The sequence below is a fragment of the Canis lupus genome, chromosome 15 (genome assembly GCF_003254725.2).
Source record: "Canis lupus dingo isolate Sandy chromosome 15, ASM325472v2, whole genome shotgun sequence".
NCBI classification, from domain to species: domain Eukaryota; kingdom Metazoa; phylum Chordata; class Mammalia; order Carnivora; family Canidae; genus Canis; species Canis lupus.
The window spans coordinates 18,082,811-18,110,390 of NC_064257.1; the positions used below are offsets into that span (position 1 = coordinate 18,082,811).

The window sequence follows — 27,580 nt, forward strand, 5'->3', positions numbered from 1 at the left end:
TCGTGGAATAGATTGAAACTAATTAAATCTTTCTTTGCTGTTGTGGGGGACAAATGACTCCATTTGGGGCTTCTTTAACAGCATTAACAACATACCTCACTGCTGGCAAAACAGAAATGCACGCTCTTTTTCTTAAAGATTTATTTATTCCAATGAGAGAGTGCAAGGGAGGGGCAGAGGGAAGAGAGAAAAACCCAAACAGACTCCTCTGAGCACAGAGCCAGACTCGAGCTCACAACCCTGACATCAGAACTGAGCAGAAAAAAAAAAAAAGAAAAAAGAAAAAAAAGAAGAACTGAGCAGAAACCAAGAGTGGAATGCTTAACTCCTGGGCCACCCAGGCACCCCAATGCATGCTCTTCTAACCCAAGACTCTCTTTAATCAACATATATTTTTAATTTTTTAATTTTTCTTAAAGATTTTATTTATTCATGAGACACACACACACACACACAGAGACAGAGAGGCAGAGACACAGGCAGTGGGAGAAGCAGGCTCCATGCAGGGAGCCCAATGTGGGACTCGATCCTGGGACTGTAGGATCACGCCCTGAGCCAAAGGCAGGCGCTAAATCACTGAGCCATCCAGGGATCCCCTCAACATATAGAAGGAGATCTGGGCCAGCCTAGATGGAGGTAGATATTTTACGGATAAAAACCTGAAATTTATGATGTGCTGGCTTGACTTCATCTACATGCAGTTTCATTCTTCTAAAACTTTTCTCAAAGTGAGCATAAAACAAAATGGATAAATAAAATTTATAAATAAAATAGAAAAATAAATAACATTCTGTTCCAGAATTTTATAAAAATTGTCATTATTTTTCACTTTCTGCCAGATTTCACAGATGACAGCCCAGCTTGACTCAGAAAGTGGTGTCTTCTGGTACAGAGATGTTGTTACAGGTTTGGTCAGAAGGGAAAACTCTGTGTTCTATTTCTCCTGTTGAGGAGGCTCTGCTCTAAGCCGTACACATCCCATCACCCAGGTTTCCTTTACGTTAATGACAAGGAGCCACTGGTGGAAACCCCGTTCTCTAGAAGGCATCTGGCCAGCCCAGGTTGTAGTTCTCAGTTGATGGTGTTAAATAAAATAAAAGAGAAGGAGGAGGAGAAGGAAAAGGAACAAAAGGCCAAAATGTCATCATTTGCCCCCCACAACAGCAAAGAAAGACTTAATTAATTTGAATTTACCCCAGGAATAGGACCTCTTAACAGTCAATCTGAAATTTCAGCACTAGTGCAGTAATCGGCCTGATGAAACCCCCTGATCCACAGAGGACTTCCTGATCTGAAACAACCTTTTTTTTTTTCTTTTTCTTTTGCTAATAACTTCTTGTTCCACCCTCTTTCCTGTGAAAACCTTCCATTTCCTATGATTCCTAAGCTCCCCTCTATTTGCTAGATGGGATGGTTTCTGATTCATGCACTGAGTAATAAGGCCAGTTATGATGCAGGTTGGCCAGGTTTGAGGACCCAGAAGGGGTCCCACAGGACCAGCCCAGAGGGTCCTTGGCTTGGCATTGGATAGAAATCAAACAAGAGCAGAGAACTGAGAGCAGAGTTTATTGAAGACATAGAGAGAATACAGACACAGAAAGAGGATCTGGGATACGGAGAAAGGAAAGGAGAGAAAGTCTCATCTTTGCTTGGGGTCTGGGCTCTTTATTGATAATTGTGGTCTGGTGCATGTGTCCTCTCCAGCAGCCAGGAACTGGTCAGAACAAGGACAGGAACCAGGAGTGCATCATAAATCACTTATTCCCTGGAGCCAGGGGGTCTTAGGATGGAGATGTCCAGGGCCAGTGGTCTGGAATACACACATGTGGCTTCGCCCGGTTATTCTCGCCTGTTGCTCCCCAGATGCTCTCCACTGTGCTGGAAGCCTCCAAAGAAATTATTAACTACTTGTTCCCGACAAGGAGGATATACACTTAGGCATGTGTAAGATAGGGGTGTAGGTCCTTGCAAGAATAGAAACAGGAAAGGGAGAAAAAAAAAACAGCTTTTTTTTTTTTTTTTTTTTTTTTTAATGGGGCCTTGCAGTTTCCCTATCTTAATTAGATCTTCTCATTCTCAGGTGAATTTTTTTTTCTTCAACAATGGAAAGTGAGTAACAAGAAGAGACTGCTGGGGTGCCGGAGTGGCTCAGTTGGTTGAGGATCTGTCTTCAGTTTGGGTCATGATCCCAAGGTTCTGGGATAGAGCCCCACATCTGGCTCCCTGCCAAGCACGGAGCCTGCTTCTCCCTCGCACTCTGCTTGTGTTCTCAATCTCTGTCAAATGAATGAGCAAAATCTGTAAAAAAAGAAAAAAGAAAAAGAAGAGCGCTTATAGCTCTAAGATACATAGAAATGAATCAGAAGGATGTCAGTCAATGAATACTGGGCATATATTGTACATTGTATGATTTGTTTACTTAAACAAATTTTTTTAAAGATTCATCCCCCATTGCAGTGAGCTTGTTTTATTTATTTTTTTTTATTTTTATTTATTTATTTATTTATTTATTTATTTATTTATGATAGTCACACACAGAGAGAGAGAGAGGCAGAGACACAGGCAGAGGGAGAAGCAGGCTCCATGCACCGGGAGCCCGATGTGGGACTCGATCCCGGGTCTCCAGGATCGCGCCCTGGGCCAAAGGCAGGCGCCAAACCGCTGCGCCACCCAGGGATCCCGTGAGCTTGTTTTAATAGAGGGTTTTCACCTCACCATGTCAAATTATGATATTATATTGTTCTTAAGAAATCTCATAAATAGGGCGATGTAGGAAAAACATTAGGGTTCGAAGCTGATGGCCAAGAAAGGATTCTTGAGACATCTCTGCTGCAAAAAGGTGATTTTATTAAAGCACAGGGACAGGACCTGTGGGCAGGTAGAGTTGCACTGGGGTCATGAGGAGGGGCCCATTATATACTTTCAAATTGGGAGGGGTTAGGGATGGTGTAAATCTCTAAGGAAATTTTGGAAGCAAGGTTTCCAGGACCCTGAGGGGGCCAGCTATTGTCGGGAAAAGGTCATTTATTACTGTCTAGTAAAACCTGAGTCATGAGACCCGTCAGATGCATTTTGGGGGGTCATGTGCTTGGGGGATGATCGCCAGCATGTATCTTGGAGTGGAGGGGGGGTGGTGGATAGAGATAAAGGAAGCTTCCAAAGGAATATTTATGTTAAAGTAGACTTACAGGATCCTGGGGGTTGAGCTAAGGTTGCCTTTTGCCCTGAGCAAAGTGTCAACAGAGAGGCAGCTGAGTCCCTAGAGGAATGTCACTCTGCCTGTTTCAAGGACTTGTCAATGGACTGTAAGTAGTACAGAAATTTAATAACTTTTCTTCTGCTTTTGTTTCCCACATCAATCCCTCCTGAAAATTTGTTGCTTTTTTTTTTTTAAAGATTTTATTTATTCATTTGAGATAGAGAGAGAGCACAAGCAGGGAGAGTGGCATGAAGAAACAGGCCCCCACTAAGCAGGGAGCCCGATGACCCTGGGATCATGACCTGAGCCAAAGGCAGATTTATACCTGACTGAGCCACCCAGGTGCCCCTCCCCTGAACAAGTGTGACCCTTAAATCTTTAAGGTTGTTGAGATTAGAAAGTCTCATTTTCTGTAGCTTCTTCCTGCCAAATAGGGGTGTAGAGATGTCCCTACCTATGGGTCGACACTGGTCCATCGGGTCTCCTAGAGATATAGGAGTTAGGAAAGGCAAAGGCAGTAGCCGCCAAGGGAGACCACATGCATGGATCTTCCCGAGCGGGAAGGATTATCTGTGGGCTCGAAGTTACAGCAGTGAAGGAGCCTCGGCACCAGGTGGAGAGCCATGGAAGAAAACAGCAAAACATGATTAGAATAATACAAAGAAAAAGCTCAAATAAGAGTCCTTTGATAGTTGACAAAAATTTTCAGTCCAGGAGTTTAACCAATCATTAAAGGAAAGAGATTTGACTGATTTGAGTATTCGTGTCAGAAACCCAGAAAGATTTTGTTAGTAATCTGGAATGTATACCCTGATTTCTGTTTTTTATGATAACACAACTTCCACCTTGTGCAGCAGTTAAAACATCTAATCCCACTTTATTTTGTGAAACTGCTTTACACATTTGTGTTCCTTAAGTATTCACTAGAAAAATGCAATTTTGAGTGTCATTTAGGGCTTTGATCCTGTTTTTTTTTTTTTTTTTTTTTTAAAGATTTTATTTGGGATGCCTGGGTGACTCAGTGGTTGAGCAACTGTCTTCGGCTCAGGGCGTGACCCCCGGGGTCTTGGGATCGAGCCACATCGGGCTCCCTGCATGGAGCCTGCTTCTCCCTCTGCCTGTGTCTCTGCCTCCCTCTCTGTGTCTCTCATGAATGAATAAATAACATCTTTTAAAAAGGGGGGATCTTCTAAATCTGGTTGACTAGAATAAACAAAATCAATAACCTCTGAATAGTTGTGCTCTATAAAGGTACAATGGTCAGGTCCAGGCATAAGGATAGCTGGGTTTAAAATCCGACAGGTTTTAAGTATTATTTGAGGTATATCCATAAGTATAGACTGGTATTAAATAAGCTGGCTTTCCCTCATCCATTGCTGGCCTTTGATCGCTAAGATACTCTGGACCTGATGTGAAGTCGTTACAGTCATTACTGTTCCAGAGTGAGCTTTGAGGCTCCTGTTACCAGGAGAGCTGTTGCATGCTTGGCTAAAACATTTGTTTGCAATTATACATCAACAGAGGTGGCTTCTAGGATAAATATGCCTAAGGGGTAAAACCATCAAGAAGCCCTCTTTGAGGTCCAGTCTTAACAATCATTGACAAGTGGGAGAAGACTTGTTTCAGGAGAAAAGAGCATCCCCAAGTGCATCATCCAATCTAATCATAAAGTGTGGTCATCCATTATCTCCACAAACCCATAGTTAACCCCATGAAGCGAGGTTATGGCCTGGCTTTTAAGGAGCAATTTTGTCATCCCAGCCTTACGGAATTGATCGAAGCTAAAGTTATACAATTGTTGTGGCATCTATTCCATTTTTCAGCTATTCAAATAATCGTATGCCCATGGGGTCTTGCTATTATCTACACAGACTAACAAGCATGAAGATTGTCTATACATGAGCTACTATGGCAATTTCTCCAAAATTTTCCTAAAGCTGTCTAGCTTAGGCAAACGACATTCAAAGACAATCAGAACTAGGATTTAACATCTGCAAAGGTGTGTTATTGAAACATAATTTTTCTCTCTAAACTTACCTTTATTCCCAGAGATAGCCAAATCGAGGCTAATTTGTTTGTAAAACAAGTCTGATTTTGGGATCCCTGGGTGGCGCAGCGGTTTGGCGCCTGCCTTTGGCCCAGGGCGCGATCCTGGAGACCCGGGATCGAATCCCACGTCGGGCTCCCGGTGCATGGAGCCTGCTTCTCCCTCTGCCTCTCTCTCTGTGACTATCATAAAAAAAAAAAAAAAAAGTCTGATTTTAACAAATAGGCCTAATTATTTACATAAGCTCAGCAAGAATAGCAATTGACCATATAGATTCTTTTAAAATCTGCTTTGCCGGAATTTTTATAAGGAATCTCTAAGCTGAACTCTTAGCCTCAAGGCCAGAAGCCAAGCCAAATATTTGCCATCAGATGTTGCCTACAAGACCTCTAAGTTTGGGTGGATTCCTCTTCATGAGGTCCCCAATATATATCCTGAAGTTCCTGTACCTGCTAGAAAGTGACATTCTTTGCTCACTTGGTAAGGCTGCTAGGAACTCTGTAAGCAAGGTGTCAAGCCAACATTTCCAATGGGATTTATGGCTCCAGGTTTCATAAAGTCAACCTTAGTTCCTTAAAGCTGTTTTGTCATATCTGAGTCTATGTATGTCTCTCTCAAATATGACGTTCCAGTCAAAACCTTGGTAAAATAGCCAATATTTCCAATGGTGTCCTGTTGCAAGACAGATTCTTAATTGAATGAAGGCAAATGACTATGATTGCCATGGAAGAAAGAATACTTACTGAGACCTTTTAAATTTTGGAGGGTTCAGGTAGAGAGATGCTTTAATTTGTTCACAAATGGATAATTTACCACATTTTTGTAAGTCATAGGTATCTTAAGAGAAAGTTTCCTTAATCTGGAAGAGCAAACATTAGAGAATCATCGATGTTTCAAACAAGAGTCACAAAACTACAGTCATTTTTTTAAATTCATTTATTCCCATGTGAATAATTCTTGTTCAGTTTGAATGTAGTCTCTTAATTAGTTCTGGAAATTCTTACCCATTTCGGTTTTAGGAATTTAAAGATATCAAGCACCTGTATTTGTCCTAAGTCCTTTTTACGAATCTCCTTGAAGATGAAACTCATTTTGCAAGGGAATAGGAACCATTATAAATGACAAGAACTCAGAAATGGAGGACACTGGTAATGATCCAATTTAAAAGTTCATTATGATGCAATTGACAAGGAAATTCAGCTACTTCTGTGACACATAACACTTCAATAATCAGAATATCTGGTGGTGCAATGACCTTATACCAGAATGCAACGTACCAAATAAACAAGCCTAATTTGTCAACAAAACTTCGTTTATGATTTAATCTTGAGGAAGTTTGTTAAAACCTTAGAAAAGGTTGACATGACTAAATAGGATTAGGGATCATCAAAGACCTGATAAAGGTAAAACCTAGAAACTCATTTTTCTGGGCAAGCAAAGAAAAAACAACTGTTTACATTTTTTAATCAAGAGCAGACCAACAATTCAAGAAAACTCTCTTTTAACAGAAGGAAAGCAGACTTTCAATCTTTTTAAAATTCATTCATTTCAGTCTTAGTCCATCCTGACCAAATATAAAACTCCTTTCCAAAGTTTTCCCATTTTCTACAACTTTCCTATGCATTCAGATTTTGTCCGCAGCCATTTCTCTCCAAACAACCGGTCTCATTTAGGACAAAATCACCTTCTCTCACCTTCAACAAAAATGTATTTCCATTCCCATTATCTTTCTTACATACCTCCTACCTTTCTGCATACAGAGTTGCTTCCCTTATTTCCATCAATCTTAATTACATTTAGCAGAATTTTGCACTTAGAAACTTTAGTCTCCAGTGAAGACTAAGTAGTAACCAGTTGTGAACTGTTACACCAGAACTCTTTAGATGGCAAATTTATGAATCAGATAAGCACAAAGCATGTTTGTTTGCCAACAGACACAAATATCCTTAATGTCTCAAGAAGTCAAAAACAAAAACCTATGTCCAGTAATCAATGTGTTAGCACTTTCTGCTATTTGGAAAAGACCTAGATGTCCAATGACTTTAACCCCATTTATCATCCAAGCAAAACTTTAAAGTTTCATGTTACCAAAGACTTTGAAAGCTATCTTAACAATTACCCATGAAAACTTTGAGACAGAGCAGATTCACCATCATTTTAAGTCATTTTTTGCTGACAAATTGCAACAGAGATAACACAAGCTTACTTGACCTTTACCAAACCTAGATAGAATAAAAGTTTCATATTTAATGCTGATAACTTTAAAGATGTCTATCTTAATTAAACCGCCAAACTTAACTTAGTTTAAATACCAAATATGTCCCACCTGGATCCTCCCTATTGTCAATTTTTTTAAGGTTTTATTTATTTATTATTCATGAGAGACACAGAGAGAGAGGCAGAGACACAGGCAGAGGGAGAAGCAGGCTCCCTGCAGGGAGCCCGACATGGGACTAGATCCTGGGACTCCAGGATCACACCCTGGACCAAAGGAAGATGCTCAACCACTGAGCCACCCAGGGATCCCCATCCTGTTGTCACTTTTTACCAGATACCCTAGTGGGGAAATCTGGAGTGGGTGGTGTTAGATCCAGGGGGTGCTCTTCTTGGGTTTATCTGGAGGAAGCCTATCTAGATAATTATCATCCAATATGTCAGGGGGAGCTTTACTAGCCAGACACATTCAGGCAAACACATTCTTCCCTGTTTTCTGCAGAAGAGGTCTGACAGATCCTCCTGAGGCCACACAATGTGACAGGAGATCAGTCCTTTCCTAAGTCTTGCAGTCTGAATGGTTTCCAGTGTGGTAAAAGGCACCCCCAAGGGAGAGTCCTTATGAACTGAAGAAAAGAGAAGTCGAGAAGGTCCGTTACCTAGAAAATCTCCCCCCACCCTCACCCCCACCCCCCGCCACTCCTGGGGTAGCATCCCACCTGTAGGATATGTCAGAGGTTCCTGGTGTCAAAGCAACTGGAGGCGTCCCTCAAACAAAAATTCCTATGACTACAGCTGATGATAAAGGCCCCTGTGGGAGGGATGTTAGTGTCACACACCCCCTCCTCTTCGCATCCTAGGCTACAGTTGGGTGCCTTGAAGCACCCTGTTTTTAGCCCATGGAGAACACTAGAAGAGTTTTACAAGGGGAAATTACCCAATTCTGTAGCTTAAGTAGTTAGTAGAAGACATTGACAAAAAATAGTAAAGATAAAAATCCATCATGATCTAAGCAACATTCCAACACACGTAGTCCTTACAGCCAACTTCCCTAGGAAACAGTCCCCCGTTAGGTTTTAATTCCATTGGGCACTGATTTTGGCCCGCTCCCAGTGGAAGTCCTGCAGTCAGAAGCAGCTAGGCCAGGATGCTAAGGGGAATCACATTAGGCCAATGAGGAGGAAACATCACACAGAGTCTTAAGATTGGCAGCTGTCCTGGTGACTTTGGTGGCTATCCCGTGCCCCAGACAACTTTGTATACGGACAGGAATAAAGAGAGGGCATCGAATTTCTGGGTCTTATTACCAATCCAGCTAGGCACTAACTTCCAGCCAAAAAACAGGCTTCCTCCTCCCTGTAGAGTAGCCACGGGCTAGAGGATTACAGCCTGAGCAATCGACAGGAAAGTGTCCTAATAAGACTGTACTCCTTGGGGCTCCTGGGTGGCTCAGTTGGTTAAACATCTGCCTTCGGCTTGGGTCATGATACCAGGGTCCTGGAACGGAGTCCTGCTTTGGGCTTCCTGCTCCACAAGGAAACTTTTCCCCCTCCCTCTCCCTGCCACTCCCCCTGCTTGTGCTCTCTTTCTGTCAAATAAATAAAATCTTTAAAAAACAAACAAACAAAGACTACATTCCTTGAAAAGCCCCTGAAATGAGAGTAAAGGAAGAGGAGAGAAAGTACTCACCAAGTCTGCATTGAGGTTCAGAGTCCAGGTGAAAAGACTCAAAGCCCCATATTGGGCACCATATGGTATAGGAAAGACAGTAGGGTTCAAAGGCGACGGCCAAGAATTTTTGAGACATCTTTGGTACCTTGGGTGGTCCATCACCTTGTACCCTAAGGCTCGGCTAATTGTTGTCCCAGTGTTGTGTGGTTTTGCAGGAAGAGCTGACAGGCCTGCCTGTCCCTGTTCTCCAATTTAGATTCTCATAGGCATCTCTTGAAAAATTCGGCAGGAAATTTCTATACAATAAAATACATGTCCAAGATGAGAAAAAAAAAAAGGTACAGTTCAGCAAGCCCCCCCTCTCCCTTGTTAAGGCAGGGTCAGGGCACTTGAGGAGTTGCACTGGGGTCATGAGGAGGGGCCCATTGTATACTTTCAAGTTTGGAGGGGTTAGGGATGGTGTAAGTCTCTAAGGAATTTTGGAAGCAAGGTTTCTAGGACCCTGAGGGAGCCAGCTATTGTTGGGTAAAGATCATTTATTACTGTCTAGTAAAACCTGAGTCATGAGACCTGTCAGATGTATATTGGGGGGTCCTATACTTAGGGGATGATCGCCAACATGTATCTTGGGGGTGGGCGGGTAGAGATAAAGGAAGCTTCCAAAGGAATATCTATATGTTAAAGTAGACCTACAGGATCCTGAGGGTTGAGCTAAGATTGCCTTTTGCCCTGAGCAAAGTATTAACAGTGGGGCAGCTGAGTCCCTAGAGGAATGTCACTCTGCCTGTTTCAAGGACTTGTCAATGGGCTGTAAGTAGTGAGGAAATTCAACAATTTTATTCTCACTCAACTTGGCCAATCTAATGAGTCTCTGTCACTCTAAGAATTTTCCTGGCCTCATCCTCTCTTGGACAACCATCATCCTGAGACCAGGGTCATGTTAATTGCATTCCAGCAACAGTCCAGCTGGTGGAAATACACAATGTCTACCTGCTGAATATGTACCTTGGTCCCCAAACTTATTAACAGGACCTACTAACCTGAAATTCCTATTTTGGAATTTATTGATATCTTTATATTATATCACCATTTCTACATTGTATCAAGTATAGTTTACAAAGCTTAGTCAAATGTCGGGAACCTAAACATCTGACATTTGAATGAGTTTGGTAATTTGGCTAACAATGATATTTTCCCCTTAATTGCATGGGGGAAAAAAGGGTAATGCATCTCACTTGGCTCCCAGAGAATCGATCTAAAATATACTGAGATTCCAAAAATGAACATTAAATACAAGACACAGAATCAATCTTCAAAGACAGAAGAAACATTCTTTGGCAAAAGGTGGGAAACTAATTATAGAAATAGAGAACATAGAGTACCATCATAAGCAGAAATAACACAAAACCTTTGCCTTCTGAAAAATGTCTAAAACACAACAAAAGGAAAGGCATTTAGAAGTTCCTAAATAGGAAAAGAGGACCACACGAGAGGAATACAAATAATGTAGCCCATGGAATTCCATTGAAAAAATAAAAACTACCCAATGGCCACCAAGAAACAAAGGATATTTGATATATATACACTCTTTGTGAAGACAACAGAGGGACATTTTTAGATCTTTAATACTTATTTGACATTTCTGAGTGCCTTTGATGTGGCAAGCACTATGTATGCTAAATGCCATATGTATAGTAGGGAATAAGTAGACATGTGCCTGCATTTTAAAAATCCTTTCCCCACATACCTTGCTTGCAATAATAATTATAGAGCATATGTCAAATATTGAGCTTTAATCTATGAAGAAAGGGTTGAAAGAGGATGTCGTCTATTTATCACAAGTAATAACCAGTAACGTCAGTATCCATGTGCCTTACAAATGAGGACTAGATAGTTCCCCAACTAGCTCCTGGGGGTTTGTTTGAACGAAGAAGAGAAAATCTTTCTATCTCAGTAAGAGCCCGTCATAACCAGGAACGTTGCACATTTGGCACCAAGACCATGGCTTGGAACCTCCTGTGTACCTTGCATCAGTGGTCAAGTGAGGACAAATCATTTATCAAATATGGGAAAGATAAAAGGTAAACATCAGAGATGAAAAGGCAGTGAAGATGATCACCAGATGGCTCTTCTAGCTCAATAAGTAAAACCAAAGTCACAGAGGTCTATAACCAAGAATTAGCTAAACTATGACAATCTATTTACTTGCAGTTCAGAACAGCTCCACTAATTTCTGCTGAAGATACTTCAGTAATATCACTTCACCTCTGCAAGAAAGTAGAGGACTAAGGAGAAGAGTTGACTGGTGTTTACTTCAGACCAAAAGAAAAGACATGGCCCACTCCAGCTCCAAGAAAGAGGTGGAGGGGGAGAGAGAGGGGAAGGCAAGAGGGGAGGGGAGAGAAAGGAGGGAAGGAAGAGAGGGGAGACTGGCTTCCTAAAGGCACAGCTATAGTAACAGCTCAGAGGCAACATTCTGAAAGGATGGGTACCCCTCTTCAGGATATCGTGTATTTATTAAACCAGAGACCTCCAGGTTATACTGTGGCCTCAACAGGAGGAATTCACGGTTTCAGCAACCAGAAAGCAGAAGCAGGAGTGGCTCCACTTAACAACACGCCCACTGACCCACTGGGAAATTTTGCACGTTCATGTCTGTAACTCTGAGCTCTGCAGGGCCAAAGGTCCAGGTACCCAAAGTGGATGCACTCCCGCCAAGGGACACATTGAAGTTCTCATTCAACTACATACAACAGCTGCTGCCAGGACACTTTGGATTTCTTGGGTCCAGGGACCAGCAGATAAGAAGCGGCATAGCCAGGAGTGCCTGGTTGGCTCAGCCAGTAGAGCATGAGATCTCAGGGCTGCGAGTTTGAGCGCCATGTTGGATGTAGAGATCATTTAAAAATAAAATATTAAAAAAAAAAAAGAGGAGTTACCAGACTGTCAGGGTGAAATAGTCCTGCTTAGCAGGAGGAAGGAGATAGGGCTGCTTTTACACAGTGGGGATAGACAGGAATGCATGTAGAACCCAAGTGATCTATTTGGGTGCTTCCTAGAATTCCCAAGCTCCATCGTAACTGCGAGTATGGATGTTTACCAATCTCAGCCGGAGAGAGATAGGACTATCAAGGGTTTGGACCCCTCAGGAATGAATGTTTGGGTCGTAATACCAGGTCAGCCACTAAGACCTGAGAATGAGAACATGATAGAGGGGGGGTGAGGGGAAATTAGAATGGATATTAAAGGAGAGAATGGATGGGGGCCAGTAGCAGCCCTGAGATCAACTGCAGTGACGGTACCTATAATTTGCCCCACTAACCTCCTTCTTCTACGTTTCTCTTCAGGAACAGAGGCCTGTATGAGGTTTAAAGGAATTGTCCCTTGAACCCATGTGGAGAAGCAGATCTTGGCTCTAGGCTCTAGGCAGCTATGAAAATACTCCTTAGATCTCCTGCTATGGTGATCATAATTGACATTGGGCCTATGGTTCCTAGTTAACTTGCTCATTTGCATTCAAATGCCAACAATCTCCAGTAGAGCACCTGGTTAAAGGTAAAGATCCAGCGGTGCCTGGGTGGCTCAGTGGTTGAGCATCTGCCTTTGGCCCAGGTCCTGATACCAAGATCCCAGAATCGAGTCCCGCATCAGGTTCCCCGCAGGGAGCCTGCTTCTCCCTCTGCCTGTGTCTCTGCCTCTCTCTGTGTCTCTCATGAATAAATAAATTAAAACTTTAAAATAATAATAATAATAAAGGTAAAGCTCAGACTTGGATTGCCCAGGTTCATTTTTTTTAAAGATATTTATTTATTTATTTATTTAGCATGGAGGGGGGAGGGAGAGAATCTCAAGCCAACTCAGGCGCTGAGCCGGAAGCGCAATCTCCCAGCCCCTGAGATGGTGACCTGAGCTGAAATCGAGTCTGTCCGTCAAATGACTGAGCCACCCAGGCATCCCTAACCTGCCCAGGTTTAAATCTAATTGTCATCTAACAAGCTCTGCGATCCTGGGCGTGACCTCCAACCATTTACTCCCTTTCTCCGTCTCCCGGACGCCTCGCTGCGTGGATGGGCTTCCCGCAGCATCGGGCACCTAACCTTCTGCGCGTTACCTACTCGTCCAAGCGCACAGCGTACTATGTGGAATAACATGGGGAAAAGAAAAAAAAAAGAAAAAATCTATGGACTATCATTTTGTTATCCTGGGGGGGGCCCTCCATTTGCTTTTTCTTATCTTTCCCTAGCTGCATTCGCCGTTCGCACACAGGAGGGGGACCCCAAGACTTCGGAGTCTTCCAGAGAGAAAGGCTAGGAACACAGGTGCAGTGTTTCCCTGTGTCCGGCGCGGCTCCGGGGCGCCCAGGAAGGGGCTGGTCCCCGCCCGCCCATCCGACCCCCGGACTTCGGGACGCGAGCCTCGGGGCCCCGCGCCCACCCGGGTTCCAGCTGCTCTCGGGGCAGCGGGGCGCCCGACCCCGCCCCCGGACCCGCCCTCTATCCTGGCCCCGCCTCCGGCCCCGCCTTCTACCCTGGCCCCGCCCACTGCCGGCCCGGCCCCACCTTCTACCCTGGTCCCGCCTCCGGCCCCGCCCACTGCCTGCCCGGCCCCGCCTTCTACCCTGGTCCCGCCTCCGGCCCCGCCCTCTGCCCGCCAGCCCCGCGCCCACCCCGCTTCCAGCTGCTCTCGGGGCAGCGGGGCCGGACTCCGACCCCGGCACCTCCCTCTATCCTGGCCCCGCCTCCGGACCCGCCCACTGCCGGCCCGGCCCCGCCTCCTACCTCGGCCCCGCCCTCCATCCTGGCCCCGCCTACGGCCCCGCCCTCTGCCCGCCTGGCCCCGCTTCCGGCCCCGCCCCCTGCCCTCCAGCCCCGCTCCCACCTGCTCTCGGGGCAGCGGGGCCGGACCCCGCCCCCGGCCCCGCCTCCGACCCCGCCCTCTGCTCGCCCGGCCCCGCCCTCTATCCTGGCCCCGCCTCCGGTCCCGCCCTCTGCCCGCCCGGCCCCGCCCCCACCCGAGCGCAGATCCCCTCCGAGGTGATACCGACCGTTTATTGGCCACCAGAAGCACTCGCTCTTCTCATTGGCTGACGCTGCTCCGCGGTCACAGGTCTCGTCATTTCCGCTTCCGGCTCGCCTCCGGCACCATGGCGACCGCGCGGGGACTGCGGCCGCTGCTGACGCTGAGCCGGTGTAGCCGCGGGCGCGGAGGAGCCCCCGGAGCCCCCGGGTCCCGAGTGAGTGCCCGCTCCCCGCGCCGGAGGGACCCCGGGGCTCAGGAACGGCGGCGCTGCCGCGGGTGGGCGCTCCCGGCCGCGGTCAGCGTCTCCGTCCCGCCCGCAGGCGCTCGCGGGGGTCGCGCCGGGCGCGTCGCAGGTGGACAACAGCTCCGGCTTCCTGGGGCGGAGGCCACACCGCCGGCACCCCGGCGTCCTGCAGCTGCCGTGCGTGCGGGTGCCGCCCGTGCTGGCCGCCGCGGCGCGGGCCCTGCTGCTCGGTGAGTGGCGGGGCGGGGCGGAGCGAGCCCCGAGGCGGAGCGGGGGGCGGGGGCCGGCGGCACGCGGCTGACGGCGCTGCATCCCCGACCCGCAGAGAGCTCGCTGCCGGGCGTGGAGGCGCAGGTGCCGGCGCTGCGCAACTACCTGTGGAGCCGCCGTGTGCCCGTCGAGCCGGAGGAGCTGCAGAGGCGCGCGCGGCGCCTGGAGGAGCGGCTGCTGGAGGACGCAGGTGGGGCCTGCAGGAGAGTCGGCCGCACGGAGGGCCCGCGTCCCGCCGAACGGGGTCCTCCGCTGCCCTTGCCTCTCCCGGGCGCCCCGGGTCGGGACGGCCTACGTTTGTGTTCCGGGAACGCGGCTCCCTAGCGGGCCCGGAGGCCAGGCAGGGCTCAGCGAGCCGCTCTCACGACCGTGAAGCTTCTCCATCTCACACACCTGCCTTTATGCATCCCGTGCTCCCCGCTCTCCCCTCACCCGGTGCAGCGTAGGCGCTGGGGGGACACGGCCCGCAGACCCACGCCATCCTGAGCCCCAAGACTTCCAGGCCCCGCTTTCTTCCCTCTCGGAACGTCGGAGACGCCACAGCCCGGAGAAAATCCACAGAATACCGTGCTTACGCGATGCTCTTCAATCTTCGAGATGCTTCCCTTTATTTTTTTAAAGATTTTATTTATTTATTCATGAGAGACACAGGCAGAGGGAGAAGCAGGCTCCACGCAGGGAGCTGGATGCAGGACTCGATCCCGGGACTCCAGGATCACGCCCTGGACCAAAGACAGGTGCTAAACTGCTGGGCCACCCGGGGATCCCCAACACTTCCCTTTAAAATAGCGCAAAGTCGGGGATCCCCGGGTGGCCCAGCAGTTTAGCACCTGTCTTTGGTCCAGGGCGTGATCCTGGAGTTCTGGGATCGAGTCCAGCGTCAGGCTCCCTGCATGGAGCCTGCATCTCACTCTGCCTGTGTCTCTGCCTCTCTCTCTCTGTCATGAATAAATAAATAAAATCTATAAAAAATAAAAGAGCACAAAACCTGTGGGGTGGGGTTGGTATTGATGAACGAGCTGCCGTTAGACGCAGGCTACCATCTGATTCGCCGTGGCGGTGATGGTGCTCGCGGTGACTCCTACCTGAGATTTTTTTCCCCCCTAGGTTGGGCTTCTCGTGAGCTTTGAGGTTTTGCCCAGGATGGGAGCTGCAGAGGACGTGGGCAGGCCGATCTTCAGCTGTTGGATCTGAGCCCTGTGCGTCCCCGGTCCCCACCGTGGATTCTTGTTCTCACCCTAGACGTCCCCCCGGCAGAGGAGAGGCTTCGCCAAGCCGTGCTGCAAACCCTGCGCAGAACTACCTACCATTGGCAAGAACTGACGTAAGGTGGACTAGAAAGGCTACAGAAGGGGAAAGAAATCTTGTCTTTAGCTGGAGACTGGGGTAGCACAGAGACACAGTCCACGTCTGGGAGGCCTGCCCGGTGTGTAGCTCAGGACCCCTACCTTCCAAGGAGTGAGAGTACTCAGCCCCGGGAGTAAGAGTTCTCCCCTCTCTAGAGATTTCATGCCTGTGGGATGGGCGTTATTCCCTGGTGGCTGTGACTCTCTGGTTTTTCTGGCAGCTACAATGAGAGACTGAGCCTGGTATATATGGCGGCAAGACTGGATGGCGGCTTTGCAGCGGTCTCCAGGGCGTTCCATGAGGTGAAAGCCCCTCAGCTTCCAACCCTTAACCATCGCTTCCTTTATGCATAAAGTGGTCTCCTGGGGTATGATTCTAGGGACAACGCATGCACTTTTTTTTTTTTTTTTTTTTTTATTTATTTATTTTTTAAAGCAGCTCTGTTTATCCTCTGAAAGGATTTTGTGACCCAAGAAAGGTCTAAAAATCACTGTTTCAGGAGGTTCCCATTGTATTAAGTGTTTCCATTGACTCTCCAGGAACATTCACATCTCATCTGGCCTGCCGTGCTCCCCTGATGCAGAGGGGCCGTAGAGAGGCATCCGCTAACTCTGCTGTGGGGTATTGTGTGTTTCTGCAGATCCGGACTCGAGTTCCCAAGTTCCAGCCCCAAACCCTAATGGACTTTGGCTCGGGTACCGGCTCTGTCACTTGGTAAGTCTCTTTCAGTCTGTCATTTCTAGCTCTAGAGAGCCTTGTACGACACCCCAAGACACTGGGAGACCAGACGGGGAGAATAGGAGAGAGTAGGGAACTAGAATGTTTAGTCCCTCGGATCGGGTAAGACGTAAGAGGGTATGTGGATTAGGGCCAGAACTTAAAGGAACTTCTGATGAGCAAAAGACCCATGTTTAGGAAGATAAAAAAGAAACGGAATTTAGTCCAGGGCATATCACCAGATGGTTTTTTTTGTTTGTTTGGTTTTTTGTTTGTTTTTTTTGCCTACAGATCGTTTTTTGAGTCTGCCCTTTTTTTTTTAAGGAGTCCTAAATGAAATAAGAAAACTGCTTTAAACTAACACTCTGTTTCCCAGGGGTGGGGTTGGGGGCAGAGGGCTCTCTTAGGGCTGACACTGTCGCGAGAAATGGTGATTCATATTTTGCCACCTCAGGGCCGCTCACAGTGCTTGGGGCCAGAGCCTCCGTGAGTATATGTGTGTGGACAGCTCAGCTGCTATGTTGGATTTGGCAGAAAAGCTACTGAGAGGTGAGGACAAAGGATAAGGAAGGGCTCTTGTAAAGTTGGAGGAGTTGAGCAGGAACTGGAAAGGGTGTTTTACCGGGGAGTGGAGGGGGGCTAAAAGCTGAAGAGGAGTCTGATTTCCTGCGAGCTCACAGCTGAGCAGAGGGTGGTGGAGGCCTTTGCTGGGCCGTGGATGGGTCGGGTAGGATTGAAAGGACAGCTGACCCAGTCTCCCCAGCCCTTTGCAAGTTTGCTTACCCTTTTGCATCTCGCCCTTCCCTAGTGGCGTCCTTCATCCTTGGGGGCGTGTTTCTTGCCGAGACATCATTTTATACCTACGCACTCACCGCTGCCACGCCTCTGCTTCACTCCACAGGTGGCTCAGCGTCCGGGGAGCCTCACGTTCCAGGTGTCTTCTTCAGGCAGTTTCTCCCTGTGTCACCCAAGGCAAGTGACGACCTTCAGAGAATCTTAAATGTGGAATTTGGCAGATGGAAAACTGTGATTTCAGTTTTGCAACCCAGCCTGGAGTGTTAGAAGATAGAAGAGAACAAATACGAGGGGAGGGAAGTTTGTGACGCTCCCGGAAGGGCCAGGCCGGGGGAGTGTCAGGTCCATCATGCGCCGCGTCTGGTTCTCAGGTCCAGTTCGATGTGGTGGTGTCGGCCTTCTCCCTAAGTGAACTGCCCAGCAAGGCTGACCGCACTGAGACCATCCAAACCCTGTGGCGCAAGACAGGTCACTTTCTGGTGAGTTGAAATTCCTCTGCCCTTCAAGTTGTAAAGCAGCCTCACGGATCTCACGCGTTTCCTTCTCTCTTGTCTCCGTTGGAACTTGACCGTTGTTCTCAAGCGTAGGTGTGTTCGTCCCCCTTTTAGGCTCTGCAGCCCCACCTGCTGTGGGGATGGCCCTTTCCTTTAGGGCCCTCGACTCCCTCGGCGAAGTTCCCACGGAGCTGCTAGCATTTGTGTCCTCGTGTAATTCAGGGCTTATGCTTATTCTCCTTTTTGGTGAGCAGATATTGGTAGAGAATGGAACAAAAGCTGGCCACTGCCTTCTCATGGATGCCAGGGACCTGGTCCTCAAGGTAGGATTCTTTCTCCTTTCACTCCTGCGCCACCATCTCGCCAGTTAGCCCTACTCCCTTGCGAGTCGAAGAGCCTCACTGCTCAGAGTCCTGCAGTGGTGGGGTAACGCTCAGGGTGTTAGCACGCGCACTCCTTACGGTGCAGGGGGGTGACTAGCCAACCAGGGCCTGCGGGCACATCTGGCCTCTCACCCATCTTCGTATGTGCCATGTGGCCTGCGAAGAGTGGAGTTGACAAGTCAGCACAGAAACTGATTTTGTCTACTCCCTGGGCCTTTAAAAAAAGAAAAAGTGCGCGGACCCCTGACTCCGGGCATTGCTAAGCCAAGAACCTTATCTTCTGGGGATGGTGTGAGCCAGTGGATGATCGTGAATTGAATTGTCCTGCAATGGGACCTTTCTGCAAGTAGAGGTTGCTGACAAGGGAGAGCACCACGTTACGTGCCAAGTCCCTGCTTTACTCCTCCTGCAAAGAAAAAGTCCTTTGTTTGGAGTATTAGAGAAGCAGCCAGCTTAACTCAAGGAGCCTAGTTAGTCATTATCAGAATTGAACGTTAAAGGAGGCCTCCGTTTACTGAGTACAGACGCGGAGTTACAAGAATACACCCCTCAGACCCAGCCTGATTTTTTTTATTTCAGGGGAAGGAGAAGTCACCTCTGGACCCTCGACCTGGCTTTGTCTTTGCCCCGGTGAGTGTTGTCTCTGCCGTTCCGTCACGCAAAGACCTGAACTCCGCTGTGGCCAGGAAAAGTGAGAGGGTGAAGCTGAGCCAGTCTCTGCTGTCTTGTGTCCCCGTCCAGTCTCGGTCTTGGTTGTTCCCCGCTCTCCCTGCCCCTGGTTCCTGTGCCCCCATCTCCCTCACCCTGCTTAACTCTGCCACTCTGAGTTTTCAGTTGTATGATTCTCTGGTTCTTTTCCGTGTTCACAGTGTCCACATGAACTTCCTTGTCCCCAGTTGGCAGCCTCTAAACCTCTGGCCTGTAGCTTTTCTCAGGCTTACCACTGCATCCCCTTCAGCTGGGTATGTATCCGGAGAACCCTACAGCAGAGAGAAAATAGTCCGAGGGGGCAGATGATAAAGAGTACGAGGCAGGCAGAGCTGGGGAAGTCAGCGAAGAGCCTGGAGGTTTGGGGGCCTGGGTGTGCATGGCTTACAGAGTATGAAAAGGGCTGCAGGGACTCGGGGAGGGGGGGTCATGATTTTATTTCCCATCTCTTTTCCCTTCAAATCGTCTCTATATTTTTATCTCAGAACAAGAAGAAGCAAAAAGAGGAGAAGTTCTCGATGGTAATTCTTGCCCGGGGGCGTCCAGAGGAAGCTCCTCGATGGCCGCGTCTCACTCAGCCTGTCCTTAAACGGCCACGCCACGTGCACTGTCACCTGTGCTGTCCAGATGGGCACATGCAGCACGCTGTGATCACAGCCCGCCAGCATGGCAGGTACCAAGGCTGTAACCAAAGTTGGGGACAGCTGGCAGGACCCTGCAGCCCACACTGACCTCTCTTTACTATAGGGATTTGTATCGCTGTGCTCGCGTCAGCTCCTGGGGAGATCTTCTACCCGTGATCACACCGTCAGAGTCGGAGCTGCCCCCGTCCCCTGCTGAAGACCCCCTGAGGGTCGACAAGGATGCGTAACAAGTGTTTTCTTCCTTAGGCCTGCCAAGGCTGAAGCTACCTGGCATCCAGGGTGGGAGCGCTGGTAGCCCTGTGTGTTCTCGCTTTAGAGGTTTTAATAATAATAAAGTTTTCAAAGCGTAGAAATGGATCTCATGATTCTTAAAAGGTCCAGGGCCCAGTCGTCACGGCCTATCCTATGACAGGTGTTCAGTGCCCACGTTCCCACACGGACCCCAAGCCCACCTTCTCCAGTAAGAGTGCTGCTGCCTCTACCAGAGACCAGGACTCCCGGGGAAGTGGTGGGGCTGGTAGGGAAAGCTGCCCCCAGTCTCCGGGCACCGGCCCAGTGGGCATCGGGTTGTTAGGGGGCCACTAAGAAGGGGAGCCAGGCTGCCCAGCCTGTGGTTTCTTCCCTTTTCCTTCTATCTTTCTCAGGGTTCGTCAGCTCCCCAGCCCAGTTTCCTCAAGAGCTGATCGCCACGGAGCCTGAGTTTTCCATCTCTACCCCCATAGATCCAGGCAGGACCCTTCGGTTTGCTTGGGTCGTCTCTCAGTTTTTCACTCAGCCTCACTGTTTCAGGGCTAGAGCAGTTTTCTTCGCCCTGAAATCTCAGCCTCTCTCCCCCAGGACACAGTCCCGACCTATCATGGCTTGATTTTCAAACTTTTCAACCTTAAGATGAGATGAAAGTGAGGCGCATCCAGTAGAACCCAGTCTTTTGTCGGCTTGGCAGTCGGGTACGGTGGTCTCTGGTGATGCTGTGCAGCTACGGCTCCCAGGCGGCAGTGCCAGGAGGGCTGGTACACAGCCACTCTGCTTCTCACGTCCCGTACGGCGTGTGGCAAAGTGCGTGGACTTCAGCACTTTATTACAGAATAGACTTGGGTTAGATGATCTTGCCCAACTGCGGGCTTGGCATCCGGGTGTCATGAGCACGCTGGAGGCTGCTCTCGGCTGGGATCGGCTGCTTCGGTGCGTTGAATGCACTGCAGTTTAGAGTGGGTCCATCGGGATGTCGTCCCATCGTGAGCCGGGGAAGCTCTACGTATATCTGAAAACCGGCCCGGTCAAAAGCTGGAACAGCATTAATACTGTAATGCTGGAGATTCCACTCCCCCCACACACCTGGAAATTGCCATGCCTGGAGCTGTGTTTCTGAGGTTACAGGAGAGGGGAGTCCCCTCCGTAGAGTCCCCACAGCATGGCGGGCCGCACCTTTCAGCCCCACCTCCTTACCTGAAGGTGGCCTCAAATCCCCTCTGAAAAGGTAGGGTTCGGATATCAGCACAATGACCCATGAGACCTGCGGACATGGGCGGGGTGGAAGGGGCACGGAGGCTTGAGATCTGACGCCCTGAATGAGGCGCACCCAGGGGTCTGGGAAGGACCCACCCTAGACTCCCACCTGGCGTTGGAGCAGTCCCAGGCGTGAAGTAAGAGTGTCCATGGCCTTGGGATTAGTCATGGCCCCGAAGAGAAGACACAGCTCGGGCTGTGCCTGGCAGGGAGTCCGGAGTTTCTGGTTTCCCGTTCTGGAAGCCGGGGGAGGGGCCTCCCTGTAGGGGGAGGGCGGGAATCTGGGGCAGGGCCCCAGGCAGCTATGCAGGCTGTGCAAGCAGAGGCAGCGCAACAGAGGAGGATCCCAGCAGCCTCCTGGACTCGGGAGAGCAGACACCAGCACTGACCACCTGCTTCCACTCTCCCGCCCCAAACCCCGCAACTGCCACCTGCCGCTCTGAGGCATCTGCTGCTCCTGCCCCCCCAGGATGGAGCCACTGCTAGGAGCGAAAATTGGCTGCCTGTTGGCCTTGCTGCTCCTCACCCTGGGCTGCGGCCTTATTCCCATCTGCTTCAAGTGGTTCCACACTGATGCAGCTACAGGTACCGCCGGCCGCCTCCAGCCCCGAAGCGGCGGCATGGCCGCAGCCCTTGCCCATCCCGAGCCCTTGCTCCGAGGCCCTCACCGTCCCCGAGCCGGGGACCCGGGGTGTTGCCTCCGGCTCCTGTGCACCTGCGCCGTCTCACGGCCACCGGATTGTGACTCCTCCTTTCCCTAGGCCGTCACCGCCGGGCCCTCAGCCTCCTGGGCTGCGCCTCCGCGGGGGTCTTCCTGGGAGCGGGGCTCATGCACATGACCGCCGAAGCCCTGGAGGGAATCGAGTCTGAGATCCAGGGGCTCATGATGCAGGTGAGCGGCGGGGCGGTGAGGCCGGAGCAATAAGCAAAACGAGTGGCGGAGACGAGTGGTGGGGACGGCAGAGGATGAGGGTGGGAGCCAGCGAGAGGCCCGCTCCGGGGGCCTGAAGGCCAGTCGCAGGGGACGTGGAGGGGAGCCGAGCAGCTGAAGGGGCAGGAGGCAGCCGAGCTGCCCTGCCCGCACCTGATCCCCGCCTTTCTCTCCCTAGAACAGGACGGAAAGGGTGGGCAACGCCTCTGAGGATTCCGACTCCGCTCAGGCAAGTACCTCCGTGGGCCCCGCGCTGGAGGGGAGCAGGCCCAGAGGCTCCTGGGAGGACGGTGTCGGGAAACCGGGCGTCCCCTCTGCTCCTCAGCCGACATCCCAGAGGGAAGGGGAAGCCTGCACACCCCTTGGATGTGTGGGACCCCAGGAAGAGCTCTGCTTTACCGTCGGCCTTTCTCTGGCCCCTTTGCCACGCCTCTCGCTCCCCAGATTTCTAACCCCGACACCTCATGTTCCTTGGTCCCTCCGGGATTCTTGTTGTCGCTGCCCATCCCTGCTCTTGGCTTCCTTCCCCTGGCCTTCTTTCCGCCCAATATGCTGCATCCATCTGGAAGCATCTGAAGCAGAGGGGCTAAGGCCAGAGTGAGAGCCAGCAGGGCAAGCAGGCGGCCAGTTTCTATGGATCGGTCATCCCTCGCCTCCCACCCCGTGGCCGCCCCGCGTACTTGGGGCTCTTCCCCTCCCGCCTCACAGCCCCTCTTTGCGTTCCCAGATGGGGTACCCCTACGGAGAGCTCCTCATCTCCCTGGGCTTCTTCTTGGTCTTCCTCTTGGAGTCGCTGGCGTTGCAGTGCTGTCCTGGGGCCGCTGGAGGAACCACGGTGCAGGAGGAGGAGTGGGGTGGCACTCACGTCCCGGGACTGCACAGCCACGGACCGCCACCCTCTCCCTCGAAGGGGCCCCTTGGGTCCCTCGTCCTCTTGCTCTCACTGTCCTTTCACTCGGTGTTCGAGGGCCTGGCCGTGGGGCTGCAGCCGACGGTAGCGGCCACGGTGCAGCTCTGTCTGGCCGTCCTGGCTCACAAGGGGCTCGTGGTGTTTGGCGTGGGCCTGCGGCTGGTGCGGAGAGGCGCTGGAGCCCGCTGGGCCGCGTTGTCCATACTGTCGCTGGCTCTCATGTCCCCCGTGGGCCTCGTCCTGGGGCTGGCTGCCACTGAAGGGGACCCTCAGGGGGGGCGAGGCTTGGCCCAGGCTGTGTTAGAAGGCGTGGCTGCCGGCACCTTTCTGTACGTCACCTTCCTCGAAGTTCTGCCCCGGGAACTGGCCAGCCCCGAGGCCCCTCTGCTCAAGTGGGGCTGTGTAGCTGCCGGGTTCGCCTTCATGGCCTTCATCGCCTTGTGGGCCTGAGAGACTCCTGGCGTCGGGTGGACCTACCAGGATGGCCACCGTGTTTCAAATGGCTTTGGCCTCCTCCACTGAGACTATGAGACGCGCACCAGGCCTCGTCCTCCTGAACCGGACCACGGCCTTTTCCTACATGAGCACCCACTTCTCCTCCAGGCCCGGGAAAAGGACGTCAGGGCTGAGTGCCTATAAATTGGAGAGTTGATGCAAGGAGCATCGCTCCAGATGCAACTCTTGCCCACTTATGCGACCGTGTATAATAAAATGTCCGGTTTACCCTTCCCCTTGAGCCGTACTACCCTTCATTCCTCCGGGGGGCCCAGGAGCTGCACACAGCGGCGGGGTGGGGAGTAGAGAGGCTGAATGTTGGGTGTCATCCTCTCCTGTGGAATCCGGGCCCCTAGCCATCCTGGGGGCTGCGGGCCATGCCCTCCACACCTGGGAGCATTGCCGAAATTCCAACAGCCTGTTCCTGCCTGACCCACAGGTGTTGAGAAACTGAGCCAGAGTTCTTAGCATTTAGAGAGAAGGGATGTAAAACCAAACCATGGGCTCTAGATTTTTCCCTACGCTCCCCACCCACCATCCAGTACCTGCTATCAGCCAACTGCAGCGTGTCCAGCAGACCAGAGAGCAGGCGAAGGAAAGCCTCCCTCCACCTGGTTCCCGCTGTGCACCCCGAGCCTGCGTGGCCGCGGGGAGGCCGTGGCTCTTCTTTGGGCCTCTGCCCCCACCCCCCCCCACCCCCCCCGCCTTGTGCTCAGGGATTAAGAAGCACTGCGTTTGCAGAGGGAGAAAGGCGCCACATAGATTCCCAGGGTGATTACTGGGCTTTGCCACCAAACGGCTTTCCTCGCGTCCTCTCTACCTGGCCCTCGGCCCCCGGCCCCTCCCCGCTCGGCCATCTGTCTCTCTGTGTGTGGACAGGGCCTGGACGGGAGCTGCAGCCTGGGGTGATGGGGGGGCGGGGGGCTGGATGGGAACTGCAGCCTCAGGGGCAAGGACAGGGTCTGGACGGGGCTGCGGCCTCGGAGGGGGTGGGGGCTGGACAGGGCATGGACTGGAGCTGCAGCCTGCAGGGGGCTGGACCAGTGGGGTGGGGTGCTGGACGGGAACTGTGGCCTCAGGGGCAGGGACAGGGCCTGGATGGGAGCTGCGGCCTCAGGGGCAGGGACAAGGGGCTCCACAAGAGGAGGCGGGGGTGGGGGGAGGCCACCCCGCTGTCCTCCATCAGCCACCTCCCGCCCCTGTCGGCCTTGCCCAGCCTGAAGCCAGAGGACAGAAACCTCTGCCTATGCGCAGCAGGTGGCTCAGCCTCCTGGGGCACCGGAGGCCTGGAGGGATACACCCAGATGCCCTGCGGCCTTCACCTGCGGGGGCCCTGCCTGGAACTGGGGGGTGGAGGGGTGACTGGGAGGGGCCAGCTGCACAGACAGCAGCGGCGGGGCACAGGGCTTTGCGGGGCTACAGGCCCGAGACCTGAGGAGGAGCACACTGGGCGCCGGGGCCCTGCCGGTGCTTCTGGGCCGCCGCGGCCACAGGTGCCAGGACGTGTGGCTGCGGCCCCCTTGCGGCCTCCTCCGGCCTGCGGCCCTCGTGGCACCTTCAGCCCCGGTGCTCTCCCCTTCCGTCCACCACTCCCCTCCCTTCCCTGGGACCCGAGGGCCCCGTGGAGCCTTCTTCAGGCCCAACCGGGTCATGGCCCAGAAGCTACAGAGCGGCTCCTACACCCAAATGGCAGGATCCAGCGTTTTCCCAAGTTCTGCAGAGGCCGCAGGGCCGGGGAGCCAAGCAGGGGCTGGAATGGGGAGACTGAGGCAGCGGGGCCCGAGTCACTAGGGAGAGACGTGGGCGGCGGGGAAGGCAAGGAAGAGCCATGCCAAGCACAGGAGGGCCCTGCACCCCACCCCCCGCTGCGTTGTGTGCTCTGCGGCAACACGATCAGGGTCCTAAGGGGATGAGGAAAATAAAAGTAAAGAGATGGGGACAGGAGGGACACAGTGGATGACGTCCAAGCAGTGCCAGCTTTATTCAAGGTTCTACAGCATTATATAGCATAAGCAAAACAAAGATAAGGAAGTGTCCATTCTTAGCATATTTGTGAATCCCTCCAAGCTTTCCCCCTACCAGCATGCAAGACACACCCAAGGCGCAGAAGATTTAGGGTCTTGGTTAATAGATAAGCTTGTTGCTCCAGGTGTATATACCTCGAAGGAACATTGTATATGGTTAACAGACCAGCAAGGACAGCACAGACCCCTATTTAAGTTTATGGCCAGGCCAGAATAAATTGTATCTATTGTGTTATGTGGGCGATCATGTAGAAGCGAGCTCTGAAAACCATTGCTCAAGCCCTTTCTCAAGCGTCAACCAACTATTCACCCTTTAGGCTCCCGCCACACCTTTTGAATGAATGAGGGACGCAAGTCTGGGCCTGGTTTGGTTTAGTTACTCCAGCTAGTCCGTGGCCGCCCACACCCCCCACCGTGGGCTGGCCCGGAAGGTGGGGGCCAGCGGAACCAGGAGATCAGCTGAGGGCGGCGGCCCCTCCCTGTCCCCACAGAGGGCAGCTCTCCCCCCACTCGGGGTGTGCTCACGGCCACACAGCTGCAGGAGAAGGTGCTCGTGGCCCACACAGCCGCAGGACGCAGGGTGCTCGTGGCCCACAGCTGCAGGACGCAGGGTGCTCGCGGCCACACAGCTGCAGGACCCACATGGCCACCACCTCAGCCCCACACGCCCTGGCACGTATACACCTGAGCATCAGGTCCCCCTCCTCGGAAGGCGGCCTCGCCCACGGTGTTGTCCCCTCCATCGCACACCACAGCACCCCTCTCGGGTTTTGTTCTAAGTGGGCTCCACGCCCAGCACGGGGCTCGAACTCACACCCCCTAGGGGGAAGGCGGCTCGCTATGTGGACTGAGCCAGCCTCCTGTCAGTCAAGGCTGAGGCCGCTGAGTTCGTTGCCTTTTCCCCGCGTTTTGTTTGCCTTGGAGCCACTAGGCCCAGTGACTCCAGCTATGGTAGTTCTGTGCTCTCGAGTGGCCCCTAAGCACCTGCCGCCCTGCAAGTGGCCGCCCGTCGCCCTTGCCAGCACCAGCGCGAGAACTCCCCGTGTCACCAGATACCCCTGCCCCTTCTCATCCTGGCCCAGCTCCTTGAAAAAACGCTGGGTCCTATGAGTGCGTCCAGGACACATCCCTTCCTCCCTCCGCTCACCGTGTGGGCCTCGGACCACACACTGCGTCAGTCCTCGGCTCAGTTCCATTGAGCAATGCGTGTAATTGTCTGTGGAGACTCCATAAAGCAATCCAGCAAATGACCCTGTAATATTCCCCCCACAGTACTCTTATCGGTGACCACAGGGTGCCTTCTTGGTTCTTACTTCTTGTGCTCCCGAGAGCCGGAGAGTTGGCCTGCGACAGCCACGGAATATCCGAAGTCCTCTTGATGAGTATTGTGCACACTCGTTGAAAAGCTTCTCAGAGAACCACAAACATAGTCTAATTAATGCCCCGAATTCTCAGATTCATGGGGCAAGAGGTCTCCTGAGAGGAAATCCTCTGTCGGGCTGTTATCCTCCCGAGGGAGTCTTCAGATTGGGACCAACTATGAGCAACCTAACCTCTCCAGTAACCGAGTGGGGCCTGGTCTCCTCGTTGTACTGAACCATCCAAAATGGAATAGAGGTACCGGCTAAGGAGGATCCTGCAGGAAGGTGATCACAGACGTCCTTGGACACTCAGCCAGCATTCTATACTTCCTTCTTAAGACCGTGATATTGGTGACATCTCTGAAACCCTGTGGCATTTCTAGAGGATCCGTGACTAATAAGGGAGTCTTGTAACACCCACGTGGCTCCCCTGTCCCCAGGACTTGGGGATACTATCACTATCTAGGACGATACCATCCTGTTGGAATTGGGGCCAGCGACTCTGCAGTCGCATTCTGTGAAGTACCCGTGACACATCTGAGACGAGCACAGGAGTGGGGCGGGGGGCGGGTGGAGTTGGGGAAAGGGCGTGATGCAGGCA

The 27,580-nt window shown here is 51.6% G+C and overlaps 2 protein-coding genes and 1 long non-coding RNA gene across 10 annotated transcripts; 2 read left to right on the forward strand and 1 right to left on the reverse strand.

The window, feature by feature from the left end:
• Positions 1 to 1,553: 1,553 nt before the first annotated feature.
• On the reverse strand, positions 1,554 to 14,315 carry LOC112654832 (uncharacterized). Of its 6 annotated transcripts, none has more exons than XR_003133408.3 (6): positions 14,176 to 14,315; positions 9,150 to 9,427; positions 5,990 to 6,105; positions 5,237 to 5,428; positions 3,654 to 3,801; positions 1,554 to 2,298 (listed from the first exon to the last, which is right to left on the reverse strand). It is a non-coding gene; the product is annotated as an uncharacterized LOC112654832 (long non-coding RNA). The 6 variants fall into 6 exon arrangements; XR_007402509.1 differs by lacking the exons at positions 3,654 to 3,801; positions 14,176 to 14,315 and adding exons at positions 12,677 to 13,266; positions 14,010 to 14,060; XR_003133407.3 differs by lacking the exon at positions 3,654 to 3,801.
• METTL17 (methyltransferase like 17) lies at positions 14,264 to 20,105 on the forward strand. Of its 2 annotated transcripts, none has more exons than XM_025439465.3 (14): positions 14,264 to 14,364; positions 14,471 to 14,624; positions 14,720 to 14,854; positions 15,907 to 15,988; positions 16,232 to 16,313; positions 16,652 to 16,725; positions 17,183 to 17,277; positions 17,630 to 17,700; positions 17,895 to 18,002; positions 18,272 to 18,340; positions 18,980 to 19,030; positions 19,270 to 19,362; positions 19,594 to 19,781; positions 19,856 to 20,105. In XM_025439465.3, the coding sequence occupies exons 1-14, from the start codon at positions 14,275 to 14,277 to the stop codon at positions 19,977 to 19,979; spliced, it is 1,416 nt and encodes a 471-aa protein (XP_025295250.1). In that variant the 5' UTR covers positions 14,264 to 14,274; the 3' UTR covers positions 19,980 to 20,105. The 2 variants fall into 2 exon arrangements, with proteins under 2 accessions (XP_025295250.1, XP_035555321.1); XM_035699428.2 differs by having other exon boundaries at positions 19,594 to 19,777.
• Positions 20,106 to 20,136: 31 nt separating this feature from the next.
• SLC39A2 (solute carrier family 39 member 2) lies at positions 20,137 to 23,827 on the forward strand. Of its 2 annotated transcripts, none has more exons than XM_025439472.3 (4): positions 20,137 to 21,843; positions 22,020 to 22,150; positions 22,373 to 22,418; positions 22,917 to 23,054. In XM_025439472.3, the coding sequence occupies exons 1-3, from the start codon at positions 21,729 to 21,731 to the stop codon at positions 22,397 to 22,399; spliced, it is 273 nt and encodes a 90-aa protein (XP_025295257.1). In that variant the 5' UTR covers positions 20,137 to 21,728; the 3' UTR covers positions 22,400 to 22,418; positions 22,917 to 23,054. The 2 variants fall into 2 exon arrangements, with proteins under 2 accessions (XP_025295257.1, XP_025295256.1); XM_025439471.3 differs by having other exon boundaries at positions 20,238 to 21,843; positions 22,368 to 22,418; positions 22,917 to 23,827.
• The last annotated feature ends 3,753 nt before the right edge of the window (positions 23,828 to 27,580 follow it).

What these genes read in the sequence shown, in the direction of transcription:
- METTL17 (XM_025439465.3), top strand. Translation starts at nt 14,275, where the DNA reads ATGGCGACCGCGCGGGGACTGCGGCCGCTGCTGACGCTGAGCCGGTGT. An exon ending in GCGGCTGCTGGAGGACGCAG is followed by an intron (nt 14,855 to 15,906) that starts GTGGGGCCTGCA and finishes TTCTCACCCTAG; the next exon opens with ACGTCCCCCCGGCAGAGGAG. An exon ending in ACAGCCCGCCAGCATGGCAG is followed by an intron (nt 19,782 to 19,855) that starts GTACCAAGGCTG and finishes TCTTTACTATAG; the next exon opens with GGATTTGTATCGCTGTGCTC.
- SLC39A2 (XM_025439471.3), top strand. Translation starts at nt 21,729, where the DNA reads ATGGAGCCACTGCTAGGAGCGAAAATTGGCTGCCTGTTGGCCTTGCTG. An exon ending in CCACACTGATGCAGCTACAG is followed by an intron (nt 21,844 to 22,019) that starts GTACCGCCGGCC and finishes TCCTTTCCCTAG; the next exon opens with GCCGTCACCGCCGGGCCCTC. An exon ending in TCCAGGGGCTCATGATGCAG is followed by an intron (nt 22,151 to 22,367) that starts GTGAGCGGCGGG and finishes TTCTCTCCCTAG; the next exon opens with AACAGGACGGAAAGGGTGGG.